The sequence below is a fragment of the Ctenopharyngodon idella genome, chromosome 4 (genome assembly GCF_019924925.1).
Source record: "Ctenopharyngodon idella isolate HZGC_01 chromosome 4, HZGC01, whole genome shotgun sequence".
Lineage (NCBI taxonomy): Eukaryota > Metazoa > Chordata > Actinopteri > Cypriniformes > Xenocyprididae > Ctenopharyngodon > Ctenopharyngodon idella.
Window position 1 is genome coordinate 17735199 of NC_067223.1, and position 22972 is coordinate 17758170.

Below are 22972 nucleotides of genomic sequence, written 5' to 3' on the forward strand. Positions count from 1 at the left end.
GTCTTTTACAAATGAAATATCTATATATGCAAATAATGGCATATAATGATACAGTGGTACATCTGATCATGAATGCAGTAACATGATGGATTATTTAGATAGATTTAGGCTATCAGCGAAGACGATAGGACATTATTTTCAACTTGACTTCAATACATTTTGCCTGTACATAATTTAACCTTTAAGTTATGTCATTGCAGATTAAAATCTATAAATCAAAATATTTATTGCATTTATGAAGAAAAGGCTCGGCACCCAAGGCACTATCGCCTATGACCTGAGAGTTTTGAAAATGTAGACCAAAGTACCAAAGCCAATAAAAAACTAATAATATCCATTTATGACAATCCCGGGTTGCTATGGTCATGCAGGTTTGTTTACGCATTAAACTTATGGGCACAAGAAAAATCTTGTTCCCTCCACACAGGATCTCGAGGCCATGAATTCACATCACATGGCCATGACATAAGGATATTGTTACCATGACATTATTGGACAAAAGGCAACCATCTGAGTCCCTGGACAATGTGGGGGAAATATCTCAATGTGTCCAGCTATATGTGAAGATGGTGTGGTAGGCCGTAGACAAGTTCTTGGATCATACAACACTGAACACTGGATAGCTTTTCTAAATGAGCTTGAGCAGGCCTGTCAGGGTGAAGATATCAGCTATGTTATTCTGTAGGACAATGTCAGTTTCCACCATGACTTAAGGATGGTCTTATGAATGAGATCTGACCGCACACTTACTTGCAAATACTTTATTATCCAGCGTTTCAGCAACAAGCCTTTGTCAAGGTCTGATGTTGTTACCTCAACATAACTGTTTTCATGGCCATGACGTTCCCACAAATTTATATGTAGTGGCCAAGATAAAACACATTTACAAATAAGCCACAGGAGAGGTGGGAATTCTCCAGCTCAATTGAATTAGAAACTGCATGAGTCCATGCAAGAGCGTGGATACGGATTCATTTTCCACTGTGAGGCTGAAAATAGAGCTTTTTGTAATGTAATACCAATGCACCAGTCATTTGCTTTGTTAACCAAGAGTTTACAGATGGTATGGGATGTAAATAATGACTGTATTATGGAGGATGATCAGATATTTCTATTATTAATTTGTGTTTACTCAGCTACAGAGAAACTGGTAGCCAAGCAACAGACAAGTGACCAATTCTGAGCGGCGACGTCACTACATGCATTCTACCAGCACCCATTAAATATAGTAGACTGATTCAATTATGCTTTAGGATAGATTGGAGAAAGGAGTTTCCCAATAGCATCAGCTATTGACGAAATGTTGCGTAATCCACAGTCAAAAGGGAACATGTGCATGATTTAGACATTTACTATAATGGCACTCTGGGTAAAGCAAGAAAATGTACCATCCATATACATAAGCAACAAAATTGATGCGACAAACGTACCCAAGTCATTTTATTCCTTTTGATTGCTCTTTAATTAAAAATTTCCAGTAGGAACCACTTTTCTTAGTATAAAAACAGCAATATATGGAATGATGGTCAAAAACTGTACTGCTCTCTCTCATGTTTGTTAAAAAACAAATTGAGAATATGATATCATAATGACATCAAATACAGCAAGAACATTATAAAAGCACTAGTGCTGTCAAATCGATTAGTTTGTTTACATAATATGTATACACATTATTACATTTATATATATATACATATTATATATGCCTGTGTTTACACACATATATTATGTAAACAAACTTTTATGTTAGATGCAATTTATAGATTTGACAGCACTAAAAAGCACATCTTAACAGTACAATCAATCATAATTATAACAAATAAAAAAAATAATAATAAAAGAATCATTTGACAGCACTTTAAGGTTCTCATATTTAAATACTGTAAATAAATTCAACATACTTGAGTTTGTCCAGTGTGCAGTTTGGAAGGTTCAGTGTATCAGAGAGCAGCTTGACTCCTGATTCTCCTGGGTGATTGTAGCTCAGATCCAGCTCTCTCAGGTGTGAGGGGTTTGAACTCAGAGCTGAAGACAGATAACGACAGCCTTCCTCTGTCACCATGCAGCCAGACAATCTACAAACACATGCCAACAGTCCACATGACATTTGTTTGTCAATCAGACATCACTTTTACACAGAAACCGGTGCAGTTCACAGTAGACAGAGATCCACTTTCTCAAACACATTTTTTCTCAAGACAAATTTATTTTAAACATACATTAAAAAATAAAGACATTGCTAACAGGTTAAAGTAAATATAATGAATAGGCCAGTCTTGGGTGTAATGCGTTACTAAGTAACGCGTTACTGTAATTAAATTACTTATCCACTGAAAAAATAAAGTAAGGGATTACTGTTCATTTTTAGATAATTTAATTACAGTTACTTACAATGTACTTGCGTTACATACTGTATATTAGCTCAACAGTTCTGTTTAAATCAATATTGAATTTAAAATCTAAATTTGTCGTCTAAAGGTAAAAGTGAACGCTGCCTCTTTAAAATCGTTAGCTGTAGTGTAGTTGCGCGTGAGTTCATGAGTCGGCAGAAGCGAGTGGCTGTTTTGCAGAATGGAAATATTCCAATTACTTCACTTTTTGACACAGGTAGGCAAGAACATTGCGGTAAAATGTAAGCTATATATATGTCTTATATGTATTTTCAATTCTTGTGAGGTTTATTGTGCTTGCGATTTCACCCAGACCTCCGCCTACCCCACTCCCCCCGATTAACATAAATGACATTTTGATTCAAAATGGCGAATTTCACCATAAAGCAACAAGTTCGCAGAACGGCAGAACATCGTTACTTACAGTATGTTGCTCCACACTGTTACTCCAGCATGAGTGATACACCTAATGCCGTGTCAAAGCAATTCGAAGACAGCGTTCACACACATAGGTGTGACGCCATCCCTGTATTCACCAAGTGAATACTAACTTTGAAAATGGGTCAATAAAACTAATGAAATTAAGGGTGCGTTCACACCTGAGCGTTTGTTTCGGAACCTGGTGCGTTTTCTCCCTTGGCTTGGTTCGTTTAGGCATATGTGAAGACGACAATCGCGCTCGGATCCGCACCAAAACATTTGCTCCGAGACCTCCAGAACAAGGTGGTCTCAGCCTGATTGCAAATGAACTCTGGGGCAGTTCGCTTGTGGTGTGAAAGCAATCTGACCCAATGGACCAACAAACCAAACAATATCATATTTCAAAATGGGAAATGTGTTATATGTGTCCGGAGTCAGTGTCCGATTCTGTGAGTGAGCACATTAGTTACTGCAGTTAACCCTTTAAGACCTGAAGGCTTTTTTAGAGTTTTTTCTTCTAAGCGACACACACAAAAGTAAAGACTCATAACTCCAAAACTGTAGCAACGAGAGTCAAAAGGTAGGTATCATTTGATAGAACACTTTTTAAATTTTAAGAAAATATAAATTACATTACATTTGGACATTTTCATGCTGAGAAACAGCTGATAAAAGACAAATAATTTTTTATTTTTTTTATTTGACATTGAATAACTCAGGAACGCAATAAGATCGGATAAAAATTCTTTTTTGGTGATGCTCTCCTGCATGTGAGCTGCATCTGGTTCAGATTTCGTAGTGATAGCATTAAGTATAGTTTAATAAATTGTTATTCATTTTTTCCGCAACCAGGTGGCACCCACGGGCGGTAAACTCCGGTTTAGAGGCACTTCTCAGCACTCTTTAGGAGTTTTTCAAAATGGTTAGATGCATTAAAAAGATGAGATTCTAAGCTTTAAAATGATATCTATTTTGTGTTATTCCACGTTGGAAAACGAACATGGATGGGTCCGGGAACATTGGATACACACTGCATCCCGGAAAGATGAGAGACATGTTTTTAGCCAAGTATGTTAAATCATTCCATGAGTAATATCTTGTGATCACCGCAAATTCATTTTAATCGTGAGAATTTGCTTTAAATATTGATGTGCCATTTTCTATGATCTGTGCATTTTTCATGAAGTTATGAGCACGTGAAATAAACATATTTGTATTCCGTTAGCGGCTGTGCTGTTTTTGTTGTAAACGCATATTACTCAGACTCATTAGAGGGTGAAAATAACACAACAGAAGCATGTTGGAGGCTTGATATGAAAGTTTAAAGTCTCTGGTTTTGTATGCAAAAAGAATTTTTGTGCTACCTATATGGATTCAATTTTTATTGACTTTTAAAGAGAGACACGCAAATGGGAGCGCCGATGCTCCATCCGGTCTTAAAGGGTTAAAAACCAAAAAGCACCTTTTCATCTTAAAATGTTGTGTAATCGCGCTTCTCCGTGCAAGAATGCGGTCCTGACGAAGCCTTGATTCCCACTCTGCTGCATTATAACATTTGTATAGTGTTTGTGTCTTGACACAGTTAGCCTACAAGACAGCACTGGGAGATACAGAAAGAGCGTTCTTGAATTAATACAAATGTAGTATATAATTTAACAGTGGGAACGACGGCTACATTCGTATAGTGTTTGCGTGTGTCTTGACAGTTAAAAAAAAAAATAAGCTCATGAAGCGAACTTGTCAATAATCTTGATGGATGGTGCAGAGGAAACTCTTACCAATAAGGGGACAGTTGTACACGCATGTGACTTGCATAAACACATTTTGGTACGCTTTGAAAAAATGCCTTGTGAAAGCAAACCGAACCAAGAAGAAAAGGCAACATTGTAACAAATTAAGTCCCTGTTTTGGAGCAATGCAATCGATTTACAGGTGTGAAAACACCCTAAAATTTGTTTCTAAATTAAATATTAATTGCACTCAAAAGAAAAAAAGAGAGACAATAGAAAAGTCTATTTAAATTTCCCCTCACTGAGACAAATCTCCCAATTCAAACCAGAAGGAAAGTAAAAGAGAGTAAATCTTTATTTGTGTTCTTAATACCTCAGTACGTTCAGTTGACAATGTGAACTCTTCAGTCCCACAGAAAGTAGCTTTACTCCTGAATTCTGCAGGTCATTGTTACTCAGGTCCAGCTCTCTCAAGCAGGAATTTGAAGATTGTAGGGCTGAAGACAAACTTTCACAGCACTGACCAGTGAGATTACAGAAGACCAATCTAAACAGAACAATAAAGAAAGAAATAATTAACTCCTGTCACAACAACCATTAAATGACTTGGACACATTCTAGCATTTACAGTTATGACCTGTCTTAAGATTGTTTTAATATTACTGTTAAAATGAAAATTAGTTGAAATAACTGTTAAAATTCATTAAAAAGACTGTTTTTAAAGTTAAGCATCCTGTGGTGTGATCTTGAGAAATGTAATTGATTTTATTTTCAGTCAAATTCATCTAGGGCTGTGTGGCTGTAAGGCCTGTTTCACACGCGAGTAGCGCCTTTTTTATGCCTATGTTCTTTGACTATTGAACAGAACAAGAATTATTTGTAGAGTGTTTTGATATGAATTTAACCCTCATATTCTCATTGTTTCCTGTTTACACTCATGGTGTTTGGGGGCCAGTATGACTCCAAACATTTATAGAGGAAATGTATAAAAAAATATACATTTTAATAATAACAATTTTATATCATTTTTCTTTTCATTTACTTCTCATCTATACATATATGCTGTGTTTTGGGGGATTTAAAGTACTTTTTTTAACCTATTTACTGCAAAAATCCTCAACTACACCATTAACATGCAAATTAAATATCACATTTTTATGAAAAATCACTTTGATGATAAAAATTAAATAGTTGTTTCTGGATATTGAGCTAGGTGTTAGATGCAGAATTCTGACATTTGCTGGTTAGAGAAAAATCTGTAGGAAATACAGTTTTAGGGGGGAAAAAAGAGTAATTACCATATACATCCAGCAGAGGCCAATAGAGATCCATTCATTTTTCTGGATGTGGCTAACTATTCATATATATATATATATATATATATATATAGTAAAATACATTAAGTATTCTTGTTAGAATTTTTTGTTGTTGTTTGAGGTCTTTTGAAGTGTCTTGTTTTTGCAATAATGGCACATAAGTTGCCACTAAAAGACAATACTTGATTGTAATCACATATTTATTTAAATAATCCTAATGGACAAAAATAATTAACTTCAGAATAAGAAATTAATTTTATTATAAATAAATTAAGCCCAGGTTTTCTGTGTGTAGATAGATGTGGAAAATGTCAGAAAATTGTATGCAACTGAGATGAAGGGAACCGTGTTTTTTAACTAAGTAAAATTCCCTTGGGGTCATATTGGCCCCAAACCATATGAGTTTGTGAAATTAGCCCTGGGACAATCACAAAATTAACCCTCACAGGGGCATTATTTGCTTGAGATAACCCTAAGGAGACTAGTTCTTGAATAGAGGTTGTACTAACCTTGTACTTGGAACAAGTACTGAAACTCAAACCATACGGGGTACGTAGAAATAGACTTATGAATGTAATTCTAGTAAACAGAAAGTGTAATGTTTATGTAAATTTAATCATGATTTGTAAATTTAACCATAATTTAGCCATAAAAGGATGCTGTTTTAATTCAAATTAGGAGGATGAGAACAAAGGAGAGTATGTCTGCCCTTTCAGAAACATCCGTCGGCCAGTGCATTTCTTCGACCTTCCTAACCCAAACTGGGCAATGTATGCCTGGAGGAAGGTGTTGACTTTCACCAAAAAACATCTATTCATTGAACATAGTGGCCCTCATTTACAGAACAAACGTATGACAGAAAATTGGGCGTACGGTAGTTTCCATGCAAAACTTGGAATTCATCAATATGGACATGAGCGGCAGCTACGATCAAATCTCAGGTGAGGTTTCGACTTGTGTATGCAAGTTTTTGAGTTAACGTCAACTTATAGCATAGTAAATCTGGTGGAGAATTGTAATGAGAGCATTTTATTCATTTAGATTATTTTCCTGACTGACAACCGACACTCATTAATCAATCATTAATCGATTATTAACAATTAAACGACAAGATTAGAATGTCAAATTTAAATTAAATTGGAATAGATGGGTGTATGTGACCCATTAAAAGTACCACAAATTTTCAAAGTTCAAAGTTTTTTTTCCCCTGGGCTTTAGCTTTACAAGCGCAAATAGCAGCATAAACAGAACATGAGGTTTCACACATCGTCACCATGCACATGTGGCGCTTCTGTGAACTGATAAAAACAGAATGAAATTAAGTATATAAAATAAATAAAATAAATAGGAGTACACAAAACACATTTCACGTAAATAATTAACAGATTAACCAAAAAACTGCGACAAGTAGTATAGGCTATGCCCGTTTTTGTGACACTAATGCACTGTATTGGTTTTCTTCATATCTTTATTTTATTAAATCGAACTGATCGCGCAGGCACCTCACACGCACAGTGCCGAACACACAACATCAGTTCTAGCCTTGCTGACATTTCAGCCATTCATCCTCAAACTAAAATGCAGTCATCCAAACATAAAAGTTTACTGCTTATATTAAATGGTCCGCTGTAAAATCAGCGTGCCCAGCGCCCAACCACATTTTTTGTGGATGTGAAGGATGATGTTTTACGTGGATATTGGAACAGGAATGGAGTACAAAATCTTGTTTTCATAATGAACATAGTTTAGCAACCAAATGTTACATGGTAAATATGGAAACATTTGGATTCTTGCCGAATGAGAGTCGTATGTGCCCATTGCCATTTTAGTTTCACTTTAAATAAATTCATTTTGGCTTGACATTTGTATGTTGTTCATACTGAATGCCACTATAATCTAATATATAATTTTAAGCTACTAATTTTTCTTTCTTGCTCTGTTCTGGATACCACATTTATCAATGTATGATCACATGTGAACCCTGTCGTAAGATGATTTCTGTGCTCGGATCTGCGCTCGTTTCTATGTTAGATTGATAATAGAGGCCCAGTGAATAAGAAATAGTGAAATTCAAACCTTAGTGTGTTCAGTTCACAGTGCGAACTCTTCAGTCCAACAAAGAGCAACTTCACACCTGAATCCTGTAGGCCATTGTAGCTCAGGTCCAGCTCTCTGAGATGGGAGTTTGATTGAAGAGCTGAAGACAAATTTTCACAGCTATGATCAGACAGACCACATCCAGCAAGTCTGCAAAAGAGGATGACAGATAGATGGTTAAAGTAAAGTTTTCTGTTTTATGTGCATGACAATTGTGTCACACAGTGCAATAAGCAATATAGACATCAGAAGCTCTCAGGAACATGCATAAACATCACATCATTTTGATTTTCCTGGAAAAATGTCCTGAGTCTTTCACATAAAAATCTGTCTACAGGCCTTCATAGATGACCAAGGAAAGTCTCATAAGTTTCGTTACAGGCTGTTCACACATTGGTAATAAAAAAGTGATTAGTAAAAAAAAAAAAAAAATCTTACATATAGTCCCTTTAACTGATACAACAGCTTTGAACTACTTTTTAACATGCAGATTTACAAAAACAACACCTAAATTCCTGGATGCTTTTCTCATATTACGCTCCAGTAAGTCAAGATATAGCTTAATCGAATTCGCAATATCATGTGGACCAATTACAGAAGTTTCAGCTTTATCTGAATTAAACTGTAGAAAATTTTTCATACATCCAGTCCTTAATGGCTAATACATCATTTAAAAAGAATATCAAGCATACTGATATAATTTTCTTTCAAAGAAGGATAAAGCTGTGAGTCATCAGCATAAAAATGATAAGAGATGCACTTAAAATGTTGAATCAATTGACCTAAGGGAAGCATATACAAAGCAAACAGAAAAGGTGAAGAATAGATGACCTGATTGAAATTTATCAAAGATATTAATTCTCTCATGTAGGAGCTGTAATTCCACAACTTTATCAAGAACCTTCGTAATAAATGGAAGTTTAAAGATCAGCCTATATTGTTGTGGCAACTATGGATAAAGGTTGTTTTATTCAATAAGGGCTGAATATTTGACAGTCGGGAACAATTCCTTTTTGAGAAAAGAGTTAGGTAATACATAATGCAGGCTGGATGAACAATTCATGCAAGAAATAATATCTTTTAATGACTGATCTAATACCATGCGTTTTGCTGTCCATTGGGCATGCATTAACTTTGCAATTTCTAGTATGGCATTAGTAATGCATGCTTCTCATGAGCATTTAATAATTTTTGACATTTCATTCTGAGTTAAATCTCTTTTTTGGCTCATTTTGCCTGTAAAAGTAAACCTGCCTAATAATTATGCACACCTGAATATAAGGCGTTTTTCATTTCCAGCCTTCATGAACAATTATATAACACATAAATTATATTTTGTATAAAGATTGATGTGTTTTGGAATTGGTAAAATGTGCTTGGAAAAAAATATATATGAAAATCTACTTGCCTAATAATTCTGCACATGGTGTATTGTGTTCATGAATATCTGCTCAAACGTAGATGTTTATGATGTGCTAAACAATAATGTTTCATATTGAGACACAGCAGTGTGATCAGAGCAGATCAATCGGTCCAGTAAATGCTGCTCCATCTCTGCAAGCGCTGTGAGTTTGAGTCACTTACGATGTGCATTTGAAAAGCAAAATGTGTTTTTACTCCAAACTCCCTTCCATTTGGGATCTGAAGTGGCTTATCACAGAATAAGGCAGTATATTATTTTGTAGTATTGTACACTTTAATTAATGCTATGTTGATTAGCATTGCATTGATGCATATTATATATATATATATATATATATATATACACATATACACGCTTTATTCTTATGAAAATACCCAAAATGGCTTGAAGAACACAGATAAACCATATAATGTCACAGTCGTGTGTTTTATTGTCTTCAGATTTAATCAAAGCGTTTCTATCTTCTTCTTTTTTTTATTCAGCTACAGCAATAGCTGGATGCCTTTGTCCATATTAGGGATTTTCTGGAACATCACAAGTTATATTACTTCTGTGAGGCATATTGGACTTTCTGCGTGAGGGCGCCCTCCGGCTTCCATTATGAATGAAACCGACATGATGTGTTTTTAGTGCTCAATAATGCTCACACCACCCTATTTTGGGTAAAAATCACAGCTGTCAATCGATTAAAAAATTAACTAATTAATCTGAAATTTTTTTCTGCTATCACGATTAAAATCATCTGAGTTTTTTATATTTTTATATTGTAATAATGTCACAGTTACTCTCCAAATTAAAGGGTTAGTTCACCCAAAAACGAAAATTCTGTCATTTATTACTCATGCTCATGCCGTTCCACACCCGTAAGACCTTCGTTCATCTTCTGAACGCAAATTGAGATATTTTTGTTTAAATCCGATGGCTCAGTGAGGCCTACATAGGGAGCAATGACATTTCCTCTCTCAAGATCCATAAAGGTATTAAAAACATATTTAAATCAGTTCATGTGAGTACAGTGGTTCAATATTTATATTATAAAGCGACAAGAATATTTTTGGTGCGCCAAAAAAACCAAAATAACGACTTATTTAGTGATGGCCGATTTCAAAACACTGCTTCATGATGCTTCGGAGTGTAATGAATCAGCGTGTCGGATCGCGTGTCAAACCGCCAAACTGCTGAAATCACGTGACTTTGGTGCTCCGAACTGCGGATTCGACACACAAAATCATCGTCGCTGTACGATACATCTTCATACTTTTATAGAAACAGGAATAAAAAGGATCTTGCTTGGAAGAAAGTGAGTGAAGAGGTCGGACAATCTGGTAAGTTGTAAAAAACGCTCAATTTGAGCTATTTATATATATATATACATACACACATATTGAGACTACAAGCTAGCTAAAGCCGGCAAATTGAGCTTATTCGTCATATTTTACAACTACTTTCTGCTGACGAGTTGATGTGTTTATTCAGAGGAAGTGTGCAGAAATGAGATGAGCTGCCTGGCAGAAGCCCCTCTCATGACGCGAATTCCCCGCGCGAATGAAGCGAGTAAACTCAAAATGTTCAAGCGTCCAACTACGCGCAAATAGCGCGATTTATTCGCGCAAGTCGCGTCTAGTGTGAATGCCCCATAATGAGGAAGTTTTGATTTCCGAAACTTACAAAATGTTTTTATAGTACAATGACATCTTACATGTTACAAGATCAAGGAAAATTTGATTTATTAATTCACAATCCCTTTAAAACCACTGCTTATGTGAACAACAAATGTGGTACATTTACCAGAAAAGTAGATCTAGCAAATTTCATCCTTCCATTTGTTTTCTAAACGTAGGGTTGCTGGAATGCTGGAGCCTATCACAGCATCTCAGGCTGTAACTCCCTGGATGGAGGGCTGACACACTTACGTACACACAGACCTGTGGTGCTTCCCACTGAGCCACTGTGCCACCCCAATACGGCAATTTACTTGGTTTAATGTGTAAAAGGGTTTAATTGTGAAAGTCAAACCTCAGTATGTTCAGTTGACAGAGTGAACTCTTCAGTCCAACAGAGAGCAGCTTCACTCCTGAATCCTGTAGATAATTGAAACTCAGGTTGAGCTCTCTAAGATGGGAGTTAGATGATTGTAGAACTGAAGACAAAATTGCACAATGCTGATCAGAGAGATGACATCCAGCAAGTCTATAACACAGGATGAAATAATTAGGTTAGGTTAGTTTACTTCATACCTGCAGGTAAATTTGTTTTGCAGTAAAATGATATGATAATGGCTTCCATTCTCGACAAGCACATTAACACATTAAAAACACACACAACAAAATAATAATAACATGTGCTCAAGACTCTACCATTCAAGAGGTAGCATAAAATATAGTTATATAAATATATACATTTATATTTATATATATACACACACACACACACACACACATATAATACCCCTACAGCTTATTCAACACAGTTAAAACAGCAGGAACAAAAGCTGATTTTAAACTGCTATATTGTGCACCTTAAGACTAAAAACCTCCATTCAGAGGGAAGAAGCTGAAGTTCATTGTGCAAAGGGTGTGAGTCATCATTAAAAATAGAAGTAGTCATAATCTGCAACTGTCTAATATACAGGGATGCTGGATACAACTGTGACTCACCAACCAATTGACCACCAAGGAAAAGGACAAAACTGATTCAATAAAAGCATGTTAAAACATAGTCATTATCATTCAGTCAATATGAAAATATGATTGTTTCCTTAAAAGAGCACTGGTGACCTTTTTACACATAGCTGCACAATTAGATTCAAAGTTCAATTTTCCATCAATAATAGTCCCAAGGTATTTATAGGATTGTACATGCTCAATAGTCTGGCCTTTAATTAAAGTAGTTTCATTCATGTGAGTGTTCCTCCTAACATAGGTCCATAGTGGACAAAATAGTCAGTGTCAAAAAACTATCATATAAATCTGAAGCTTAAGAGCACAGACTTAAGTTTGGTGTCAATTTAAATAAGACCCTTGGCAGATTATTGAAGTAAAAAAAAAAAAAGTTTAAAAAGTGAAACCAAAAAAAAAATTATACAGCAGGGGTTGGCAATTACGTTTGGCATCGGGCCAAAAAAAAAATTTGCCACTAGATGGCGGGCCAGAACATAGTCAAAGGATAATTTAAATTAATTGATTAAAAATGCAACTAGAATTACCTGTGAAAGACTGTTGCAGTGTCTTTTGTAACTGGTATTGAGCTGTTACTCTGTGTTAAATCCTGTAGTAGGACAGCCATTAACAAAAAGCCACATTTGTGTGGCAGTGTCTGGGTGCAACACAGACCGCCTTGCTAAAACACACATATTTGGGAGATGCGGAATGGATAAAAATAACTCAAAAAATAAAAGAGGTCTTGAATAAGCCCATTAATGGCATGTTTGAGTTATGCTCTTAACGAACAATGTTTTATTTCCTCTTTCCATACTGTGAATAATAAATGTGTCTCATTTTAATTAGCTTGTTACACAATGGAGCCTAACTTATTGTAATAATTATTTGACGTAGCCTACTTTTACACTCAGAATTATTCCTTGGCATCCTCATGTACTAAACTGTACTACATTTTTTTTAATTGTTTGCCTGCTGGAGGTATGCTATTACGTTGTGTGCAGAGTGATGTTAACATTTAACTCCCTCGAGTCAGAGGTATTGCCGGCGATACCACCTCGGTTTTTTTCTTACCAATGTGAAAGAGACTCAAAATACTCCGTCAATGTTGCACATACAATTAAGAGTTATACACCATTTTAATCTGTGAAATATCTTCTTTTATTTGTGTACACTCAGAGTAAAAACAAAATGTTGTGCTTTTTGCAAAATAAAGAAAACTAACATGATGCGTGATCTGTCGTCTCCCTCTGAATGTCCAATCTGATCGTTCTCAGAAAATTAACTGTCACTTAGTGAATACTAATCACAAAAAAATGAGACTTATGTCTAAAGAAACGTTGAAATGTCAGGTTTTAAATCGTGTAAGTCAAATCGAAAACAAAAATTCTCTGTTTATGTAATCTGTATGAAAAGAGAGCCATGTCAGACGCCTGTGATTCAGCTCATTATCCGCTAATGCGGCCACGCCCACGGAGCGAGCGCTATTCAGACGCAAATTCTGAGGCAATACATGTATACATCGTCTCAATCGTGTATTTATTGTCTTGAAAAGTGTTTATCTGTATGTTATAGGCATGATTAGCGATCTCTGGAAGCCTCTGTTAGTTCCTGGAAAGTCACATGGTATGCCTGTTCTTCTTTAGAGTAATTTGTGGACTAAAGGTGTACAGAGTGCCTTCCGGCTGCAAGTATGAATTGAAAACACAGTATCCAGTGCTCATAGTGATGACAATAAATATTGAATAAATATTACTCCTCTGTATAGAAAATTTACATAAACATGAGAATCCATCAATATTTCTCCAAATGTGCATGTTTTTAAGCTAAAAGGCTATATGAAATGCCATAGTGGTAACATGAATGTTCAGACGCTTTGCATCACAGAAATACATTTTATTTTAAAGTATATAATAGAAAACCATTATTTTAAATTGTAATAATATTTCACAGTATTGCTGTTTTTTCTGTATGTTTGATCCATGATGAGCTTGAGACATGATCACAGAGGGTTTTTTCACAGCCTACCTGACTGAAAGAGCTCATTGTTATGCAGGTCATTAGAGGTCATTATGCGAATCCTTTGTCTTCTCAGGTGTGAATCACAGCATTATTCATGATGATTCACACCTCCACGCATACTGTGTTTCTTGACAAAAAGTGTCTTACAAAATTTAAATATCTATATTGTTTTATATGAACGAGTAGGCAAGATAATTTTTACATCATTTTGAAGCAAAAACTCTAGTCTACAACCTCCAATACCCAGAAGTCTTGTGAACACAGATTTAATGTATTTTTTTGGTCTTATTTCAGTGACTTCAGTTTTTTGTTTTTTCAATAACCATGCATAAACGTTATTCCTTCAAAAAAACAAACATGTACATACATGTTCCTCACATATTATGGTAGCCTAGTTTGTGCTGAATACAGTGTAATGACATTTTTGTCATTAATATGTTTATGAACAACTGAAAAAAGCACAAATGTCAGGGCATGTCAAAACTTCTCCAGGGCCCAAAAATCCTCAGACCCCAGAGGGTTAAACTAGCTGGTGAGAGAAAATTGCACTATCAAAGAAGAGTCTAAAGAGTAAAGTTGACAGTGAAAATAGGGCATACAAAGGAGAATGGAAAGACAACTATGCATTCATCCTACCTAGTTTTGTGAATGCAAAGCCGGTGTGTCTTATCTGCAACGAAGTTGTCGCTGTTTTCAAAGAATATAACACTTTGTCTACACCGGATGCGAGCGGCACGATGTGATGCGTCAAATGATAATAGAACCCATTATAATCAGTAATATTGTCTACACTGGATGTGGTGCGGTGTGACACGAGTCACGCGACAACATATTCACATTTTTTTTTCAATTCACATTTATTTGTATAGCACTTTTCACAATACATATCGTTTCAAAGCAGCTTTACAGAGAATGCATGTCAACATTACAATTTGGAGAATGCAGTTAGCTAATAGTGTAATAATTTAGGCGATTAATATACAATCACTGAATGTTCCCAACAGTGAATGGATTCCCCGTTCTGTTTCTGACGTAGTCCAAGTGCTTTGCAACGGTCGGTTTGTCGCGTTCAGTGTAGATAGCTGTTGCGGCTGGTGTAGACATGGTGATAACATTAGATGGCACCACGAGACGAAGATCTATTTCAGAACCAGCCGCTATCAAAATAATCTGGCTGTGGGCGCGGGCCAGATATTATTGCTGGCGGGCCAGTTTTGGCCTGCGGGCCGCCTTTTGCCGATCACTGTTATAGAGGTTTAAATTTATGAAAATTATTTATGAACCATTATTTTATATAAAATGTACATTTTATGACAAAATGCTAGAAAATCAAAGCCATAAATCTAAACAAGTTGTGTTCAAAATTTAATGTTGATATCTTAACCCTTTGACGCATACGATCACACCGGTGTGATCAGAACGTTCAGCGCCTCATGTGATCAACTGCCAAATTCAAATGTGCTTGCACACTTTGGCTGCCGCTAAACCACAGACGGACGCGCACAGCACTTTCATATATCACATATATGCAGTGTTTTCAACCAAATAATTTATCTTATTTTTATTTTAGGTTTCAGACATTTAAATACACCTGAGTACTAACAAAACAATACATTTAGAGTCTATAGAAGCGGAAATAACAACCCTTTCCATTATAATTAGACGACAAGTTTTATTCATATCAGATACACATTGTGAAAGTAACTTTAAAGTTTACTCTATTCTTCCCCAGTTCACTGACTTACTTACTTTCATGTATTTCGGGAGAAGTGGATGAATTCACGTGTTGTAAATCCAACAGATCTGATTCTCTGTGCAGCGCAAACTAACATGGCGGTGCCCATCGTGCATATGGCTCAACTAACGCGATCGTTATAAAGGTGTTTAAACAGCAAAACACATCCGGAAAAAACGGAACTGGCGCCGCGTTTGTTACATAAGTTGAATAGGGAAGGTATAGGACATTCAGCGTAAGCTTTCTGAAGAATACGGAAGTGCGGTTTTGGCAGAACCACTTGAAGGTGATCATTTGTTTATATAAAGCGCATACATTTAAATGGAATGTTTTCCTCAAAAACCTTCATTTCTTTTCAACTGAAGAAAGAAATACATAAATATCTTGGATGACATGGGGGTGAGTAAATTATCATGAAATTTTAATTGGAAAGTGAACTAATCCTTTAAAGGAAATGGGGGTGAAATAGTAAAATTCCAATAAAAATACACACCTGTGCCAAAATTGTAGTTTGCATTAACACAGGCAAAATTATATATTATATATATATATATATATATATATATATATATATATATATATAAACTGAAAAAGACAAAAATGTCCATAAGGTCACACAAGTGTTAAGCTGGAGGCAAGATTCCTCACACCAGTGTACAAAATCATCAGTAACTGGGCCATGGCTGGTCTCATTCTCCTGAAGCAGACTAACAATAATTGAATCATCTGCATACTGCAAATATTTTATGATGGTTCTATTGTCATAACTGCTCTGACACATATTTGTGTAAAGAATAAGTAATAAAGGTGACAGTACACACCCTTGAGGAGACCCTGTAGAAGAATTTTCCGGTCCTATTGGTTAAAAAATTAAGTATCCAACCCACCAGATTGTTACTTAAACTGTTCTTAGAGCCTTCTGGTTGAAATGTGGCGTTGGATTGTATTAAAAAATGAAGAAAAGTCTGTAAATAGAAGTCTGGCATGTGTCCCATTTCCATCCAAATGTCTAAAAAGCAAATTAAGCAATGTTACTGTAACATCCTCATCATAAGTGTTTTGAAATTTCAATGGTTCACCACGGAGGGGCGTGACTTTGGAAGTTTGATACACGCTCCGAACCACTGATTTTTCTTAATAAACTGATATTTACTGCATTCGCTATTGAATCCTCCTTATTTCACATGACAGTATTATTGAAAGACACCATTAACATGTAGTTAAGTGCATCATATAAAGGGAATATTAACATAGTTACAATACATTTGAGATTATTTAATGTATAAAAATATGTGGGCAATACATTATAAATACTTTTTGTATATATTTATCATATATTATTCTTATATTTTAAATAATTCATAAGTGTATTTTCTACGTCTGATGAGTATATTTAAAAGTGTAAGAAAGATGGGTTCAAGTGTACTACAAGTGGTAACTAAATACATTTTTAGTTCTGAATCTATCAAACACACAAATTTAAAAGTCAATCTTAACAACATAATGTCTAGATCAGTGGTTCTCTAACATGTCCTGGAGGACCCCCAGCCCTGCACAATTTGTACGTCTCCCTATTTCTGACACACCCATTTCAGGTCTTGCTGTCTCTACTAATGAGCACATGAGTTGAATCAGGTGTGATATATGAGCGAAACATACAAAATGTGCAGGGCTGGGGTTCCTCCAGAACAGGTTTGGGAACCACTAGATAATGTAGCCCATCTAGGTGGCATTTCATATCAAATTACTCCTTTAAAGGGGACCTATTATGCAAAATCCACTTTTGCATGGTGTTTGGATATAAATGTGTGTTGGCAGTGTGTGTACACAACCACCCTATAGTGATAAAAATCCACCCACTCCTATTTTTTAATCCCCATAAATCATAAGCAGTGTCTCAGATCAAGCCGTTTACAGGTTCCTGGCAGTGTGACATCACATTAGCCACAGGCCCTGGCCACGAATGTTGATAGACACTGCCGTTTTAACATAGAACCGCCCTGAGCGAGTTCACAGCGAGTTGTACACAGTCCGCCATTGCTGCACTTACGAGAATGTCTCCCTAGCATTTTAGGGACTCTGTAACTGGATGGATTAATCCACATAGCTCTCTCCATTTACTCTCTAAATCCGAGCCACTGAAGACGAGGTGGATTAATTTTGTTTTTGAAGAAAATGCTCCCTCAATTCTACTGAAATTCGTTTATGTCTGCGCGAATCATTTCACACCGGACTGCTTTGTGAATGAATGTCAATACAAAGGGACAATACAAAACAGAGGTTGTGCTGAAAAAAGTTACTACTCAAGAATGTATCAGTACAAACTGTTCGTGATCCAGCTTACAGCCTCCAGATTGATACTGGATATGGCAGTAATAAAAGTTAGAGAGCACTTTTTATACAGTTCAATGGAGTTGATTTATGGATATAAAGTTTACCAGTTTATTAAGCACCACCTGAAATTATTAAGCTCTTACAGAGATTTTCTAGAGTGAAAATGGACGCTTCATCTTTTGTGTGAAGTACAATAAACATCATGAAACTCATCTGTAAAGTTATGGCCATCATTCGGACGGGGTCCGGTACAACAGGCTTGTACTAATATAGTGGAAGAAGACAATATAAGTTATAACCGTAGTTAAACTAAACTATACCTGTTCTATCTCCATGCAGCACATATTCGCAATTTCTGACATTATAGTGCGTCCTGACTGACTCCTGACACCGGAGAATCAGCTCTTGAAGCTCCGCCCTCTTAGGCCGAGTGCAGCAGCTCATTTGCATTTAAAGGGCACACACGTTTTTGCTCAACCCCAAAAAGTGGCAATTTTAACATGCTTTAAAAATTATCTGTGGGGTATTTTGAGCTAAAACTTTACATACTCACTCTGGGGACATCAGAGACTTATTTTACATAAAAGCAAGTAGCCTAGTAAATAATATAGAGGAACAACGAAACATTACAACCAATAAACAAAGAGTGCTTTCAGTATTTAAGAGTATTTTGCTTGACTATGTTATCAAACAGCTACAAACACAAATTAAACCTGCAAGCAGCGATGAAAGGGCCCTCACACCCAGGCTCACCGCCACCCGGTGGCCTTAGGAAAACATTGAACAGTGGGCAACATGCATGTAAGTGAGTAAATACAGGAGAATTATGGCAATTAAGTCATTTCAATGTGCCACACTTCCTCCTGCCAACAGGTGGCGCTTTGATTGTAACTGAATATTGCCATGTAGATGTCTTTAGGCCAGGAATATTATCAAACATGAAGTTTGGAGCAGATCGGATATTGTATGCCTGAGTTGCGACAACTTTCTGTTTTGTGGCGTAAATCACACACATTAGCACTTAGCCAAGTGTTGCATGATTTAACGTGTTTCTAGCATGTTTGGTACTTCGTGGCATATTTAAATGTGTTTCAGGGAGTTAATTACAGTGTAAAGCATGCCATTTCCTGTTGCCAGTAGGTGGCTATGACTAACAGAGTATTTGTATGTAGATGTCTTCAGGCCAGGACTCATGTGAAGTTTGGGGCAGATCGGACATTGTTTGCCTGAGTTACAACAGCTTCCTGTTTCATGGTGAAACATCAAACTTTGTCAGGCCGCCACGGACACGCCCTTCAGTGAAAACTCAAGATCTTCACAATTTATCATCGCTAATGTCTTAAGATTAGACTGACAACATATGATGTTGATCTGGTTAAATCTCTATGAGGAGTTAATCACAGTGTAAAACACGATATTTCCTGTTGCCCGCATGTGGCGCTATAACTGTAACTGAATATTGCCATGTAGATGTCTTCAGGCCAGGACTCTAATAAAACATGTGAAGTTTAGGGCAGATCAGACATTGTATGCCCAAGTTACAACAACTTCCTGTTTCACTTTGTCAGGCCGCCACGGACACACCCTTCAGCGAAAACTTAACATCGCAAAGGCCTTTAGATTAGACTAACCAAATATGACGTTGAGCTGATTAAAGCTCTAGGAGGAGTTCGTTAAAATACAACATCTGGAAATGGCAAAAATTCAAAATATCTCACTTCCTGTTGGGTTTTCGGATTTTGCACCCAGGGACTTTTTTGTAGGTATTGGGCTGTTACATGTGTCTACCGAATTTCATACTTGTATGTAAAACTTAGAGTGAAGGGTGCTTAATTGAAATTTTGTAGGTGGCACTATCGAGCCATTTTGCCACACCTAATTCTGAAACCCATATCAGATGTAAATTTTCACCACTTCTGATGCGTGTGAAAAGTTTCATGAGTTTTCTAGCATGTTTAGGCCCTCAAAAATGTGATTCATTTCAGAGAAGAATAATTGACCGAGCAATTACAATAGGGTCCTCACACCATCGGTGCTCTGGCCCTAACTATGTTCCTGTTCACCTTGTCAGAGTCAGACAGCTGCCTTCTAACAATCAGTATCCTTACAAACGCTTCGGACAACTCAGAACGCCAGTAGAGAAAGGCATATAGTTCATCATAACCTCGTAATATACATCATACACCCGCCATATTGCTAAATCTACATGATTTGTCATATCAGTAGAAAAAATATACCGGGATAACCTGATTACTGACTGCATTAATTTCATGTCATAAAAGCATTTTAAGATGCAAGTATATTTAATCAATTAAACTGAGTCGCACACAGCTGCATGCGCGAGCGCTCTTCACAAAGCACACATGGGCATTTTAAAATAGAAAGCAGCCTTCTGTCAGTGAGTTTCATATTTTTAATATATAAGCGCACAGCATTCCAAACGACAACGATGCCTTCATAGACCATTTGTAAGGAAAACAGGCCTACTGGCAGGCGAGACCGCAAACTGCAAGCTGTCCGTGAATGTAATTCACTCTAGCCTTTCCAAACCGTATGAAACATTTTATGTAAGGTTCGAGTGGTTTGTGTGTGAGAGGAAATGAAAACAAGCAGAATACAGGTATTTCTGACAGTGCATGTCCACTGGCGCAGAGCGAGCGCATTCAGTTTATTCCTATGGAAGTTGAGCTTCAGGCTCGCTTGAGTGTCACGCTCAACTTCGATATGAAAAAATATTGAATATCAAATATATAATATTGGATATATATATATATATATATATATATATATATATATATATATATATATTTAATGTATTTGATGACTTCAATTTCTATAGTATTTCTTAAATACTAGGCTAGATCTACCCGAAAACATTAAAGCACATTAGTTACTTTATTTCCATTTAATTTGTGTCTTTGTTCTACTGTGTTTATTTTTCCTATTGCTTGTAATTTGCTTTTTTCTTTTCATTATTTTATTACTGATGATTTATTTCAAAAGTTGCTTAGGAACCTTTTATTAGGTTAAGTTTGCTGTGGTATTGGAATTGATGGTGGTGGTGGGGTGTACATTGTGTCAGAAGGAAGGCCCACTGTCTTTTACTTCACTTAACTTCACTTATATATGGGTATATTACCCATACAAGTTTAAGTTTCATATGCTTTTTTTTTTTTTTTGCATTTTCACTCATGTTCCTGGTTCCTTGTCATGTGACTTCTTTGCCCTCATGTGATCCTGTCATGTGCCTCTTTGTTTCATGTCATGTTCTTATTGGTTTGATTTTATGCTTATTGCCAAGTCAAGCCAAGCGATGTTCAAGTTTAGGTCTTTAACATTAGGTTCTGTTTAAGTTCTTTTCATGTCAATAAAACTGCACTTGGGTTCTTCCAACTTGCCATCGGTGAACTCGCTTACAGGGTGGCACATCCAGTAAGAGCCACAGACCATTTTCACAGGAGCTATCCGGGCATTAGGGCTGCACGAGATTGGAAAAAACTGACGTTGCGATATTTTGTTTTTCTGTGATATATATTGCGATATGAAAAAAATTAATCATTAGAATTAATCATTCTAGAATCATTGGGGTGATTTTGTAGGTGAGTGAAAATAATGAACAAATTATAAGCATAGATAAATATAATAGAACAAAGATACAAATTAAATAAATTGTGTTTTATATTTGTCAGGTAAGTCTTAACATTATTCAAAAACAGAAATTGAATAATCAAATGTAAAATAACACTGCATAGTCTTCACTGTATAAATTAAATATAATTAACCTGTGTTAAAACTACAAAAGTGTTTTTTTGTCTATGTCTTTTGTTGTTTTATTATTAACATTTATGACAGAGAACAGCAGGAATATTAGGCACATACATCTGCGCAGCTCTGTGTGTGAAAACAGCCGCGCATTCAGAATTGAGTTCTGTTTCACATCTTTGTGCCCTCAAATGGTTTAAAATCGCTTGCATGTTTAAACTGACAGGACACGTTCAAATGATAAACTTTCATTGTATGATGATCAAACTTTGCAATTAAATCGGAGAATCGTTTTGAACCATGGTGTCGGATCCGTACGGATTAACGATCCCCACAAGACATCGCACATCCTCCAATGTGACTATCGTGGATGCACACATCGTGATTTTGAAGCTAAAACGATATATCATGCAGCCCTACAGGGCATCATCAAGCACCTACTGTATGTAGCAGGTACACATTCTGTAATTATAAATATGCCACCACCCTTTTATATACACCTGGATTCAAGCCCAAAACAATGCAGGCAACCAATTGTTTTGAAGGGATTCCCTGTCACACAAAGTCGACTGAAGTCCAGGTTACAACACTCAATTGACTGACCAGTTGATACAGAGCACAACAAGCAGGTTTACTGATGCCTGTTGTGGAATATTTCTTGTAGTAGCAATCATCAAATTTCCAAAGCTGGGCATTAAGTCTTAACATCATTAAAATAGTTTTATAGTACTGAATGCTATGAAGCATTGTTGTTCTGCAACCCAGCTATATTTATTTATGGGAATTATCTATTTGTTTTTATCAGTTTTGACAGAATTTGGAGATACAGAGGTAGAAGAGCTGACAACAGACTTCTGCTCTACCAGCACCAACCATATGCACAAACACTGATCACTATAATGGTGACTTCAAATGAAACATTTTCAATAAAACATCAATATTAGTTAGAGCTAAGCCTCTGCTAATTCTCAATAAAAACATTTGTAGACATATCAAAGAATTAAAGTTAAATTGGTATGTAATAAGTGAAGATGGTAATGCTTTTTGGGGGGAGTTGTTTAATCATCCTCTGGTGAGATCTTGAGA

General features: G+C 36.1%; 2 protein-coding genes across 6 annotated transcripts in view; one reads left to right on the top strand and one right to left on the bottom strand.

The window, feature by feature from the left end:
• Positions 1 to 22972, top strand: part of LOC127510664 (gastrula zinc finger protein XlCGF8.2DB-like) — a 186206-nt gene that overhangs the window by 97744 nt on the left and 65490 nt on the right. The gene's annotated exons all lie outside the window — the stretch shown is intronic.
• The window catches only part of LOC127510581 (NACHT, LRR and PYD domains-containing protein 3-like), a 36228-nt gene that overhangs the window by 1886 nt on the left and 11370 nt on the right, over positions 1 to 22972 (bottom strand). Inside the window, exons 4-7 of the mRNA XM_051890245.1 lie at positions 11393 to 11566; positions 7933 to 8103; positions 4914 to 5087; positions 1902 to 2075 (exon numbers count right to left, since the gene is read on the bottom strand). Coding sequence (XP_051746205.1) covers positions 1902 to 2075; positions 4914 to 5087; positions 7933 to 8103; positions 11393 to 11566 — 693 coding nt within the window. The remainder of the gene's footprint in view (positions 1 to 1901; positions 2076 to 4913; positions 5088 to 7932; positions 8104 to 11392; positions 11567 to 22972) is intronic.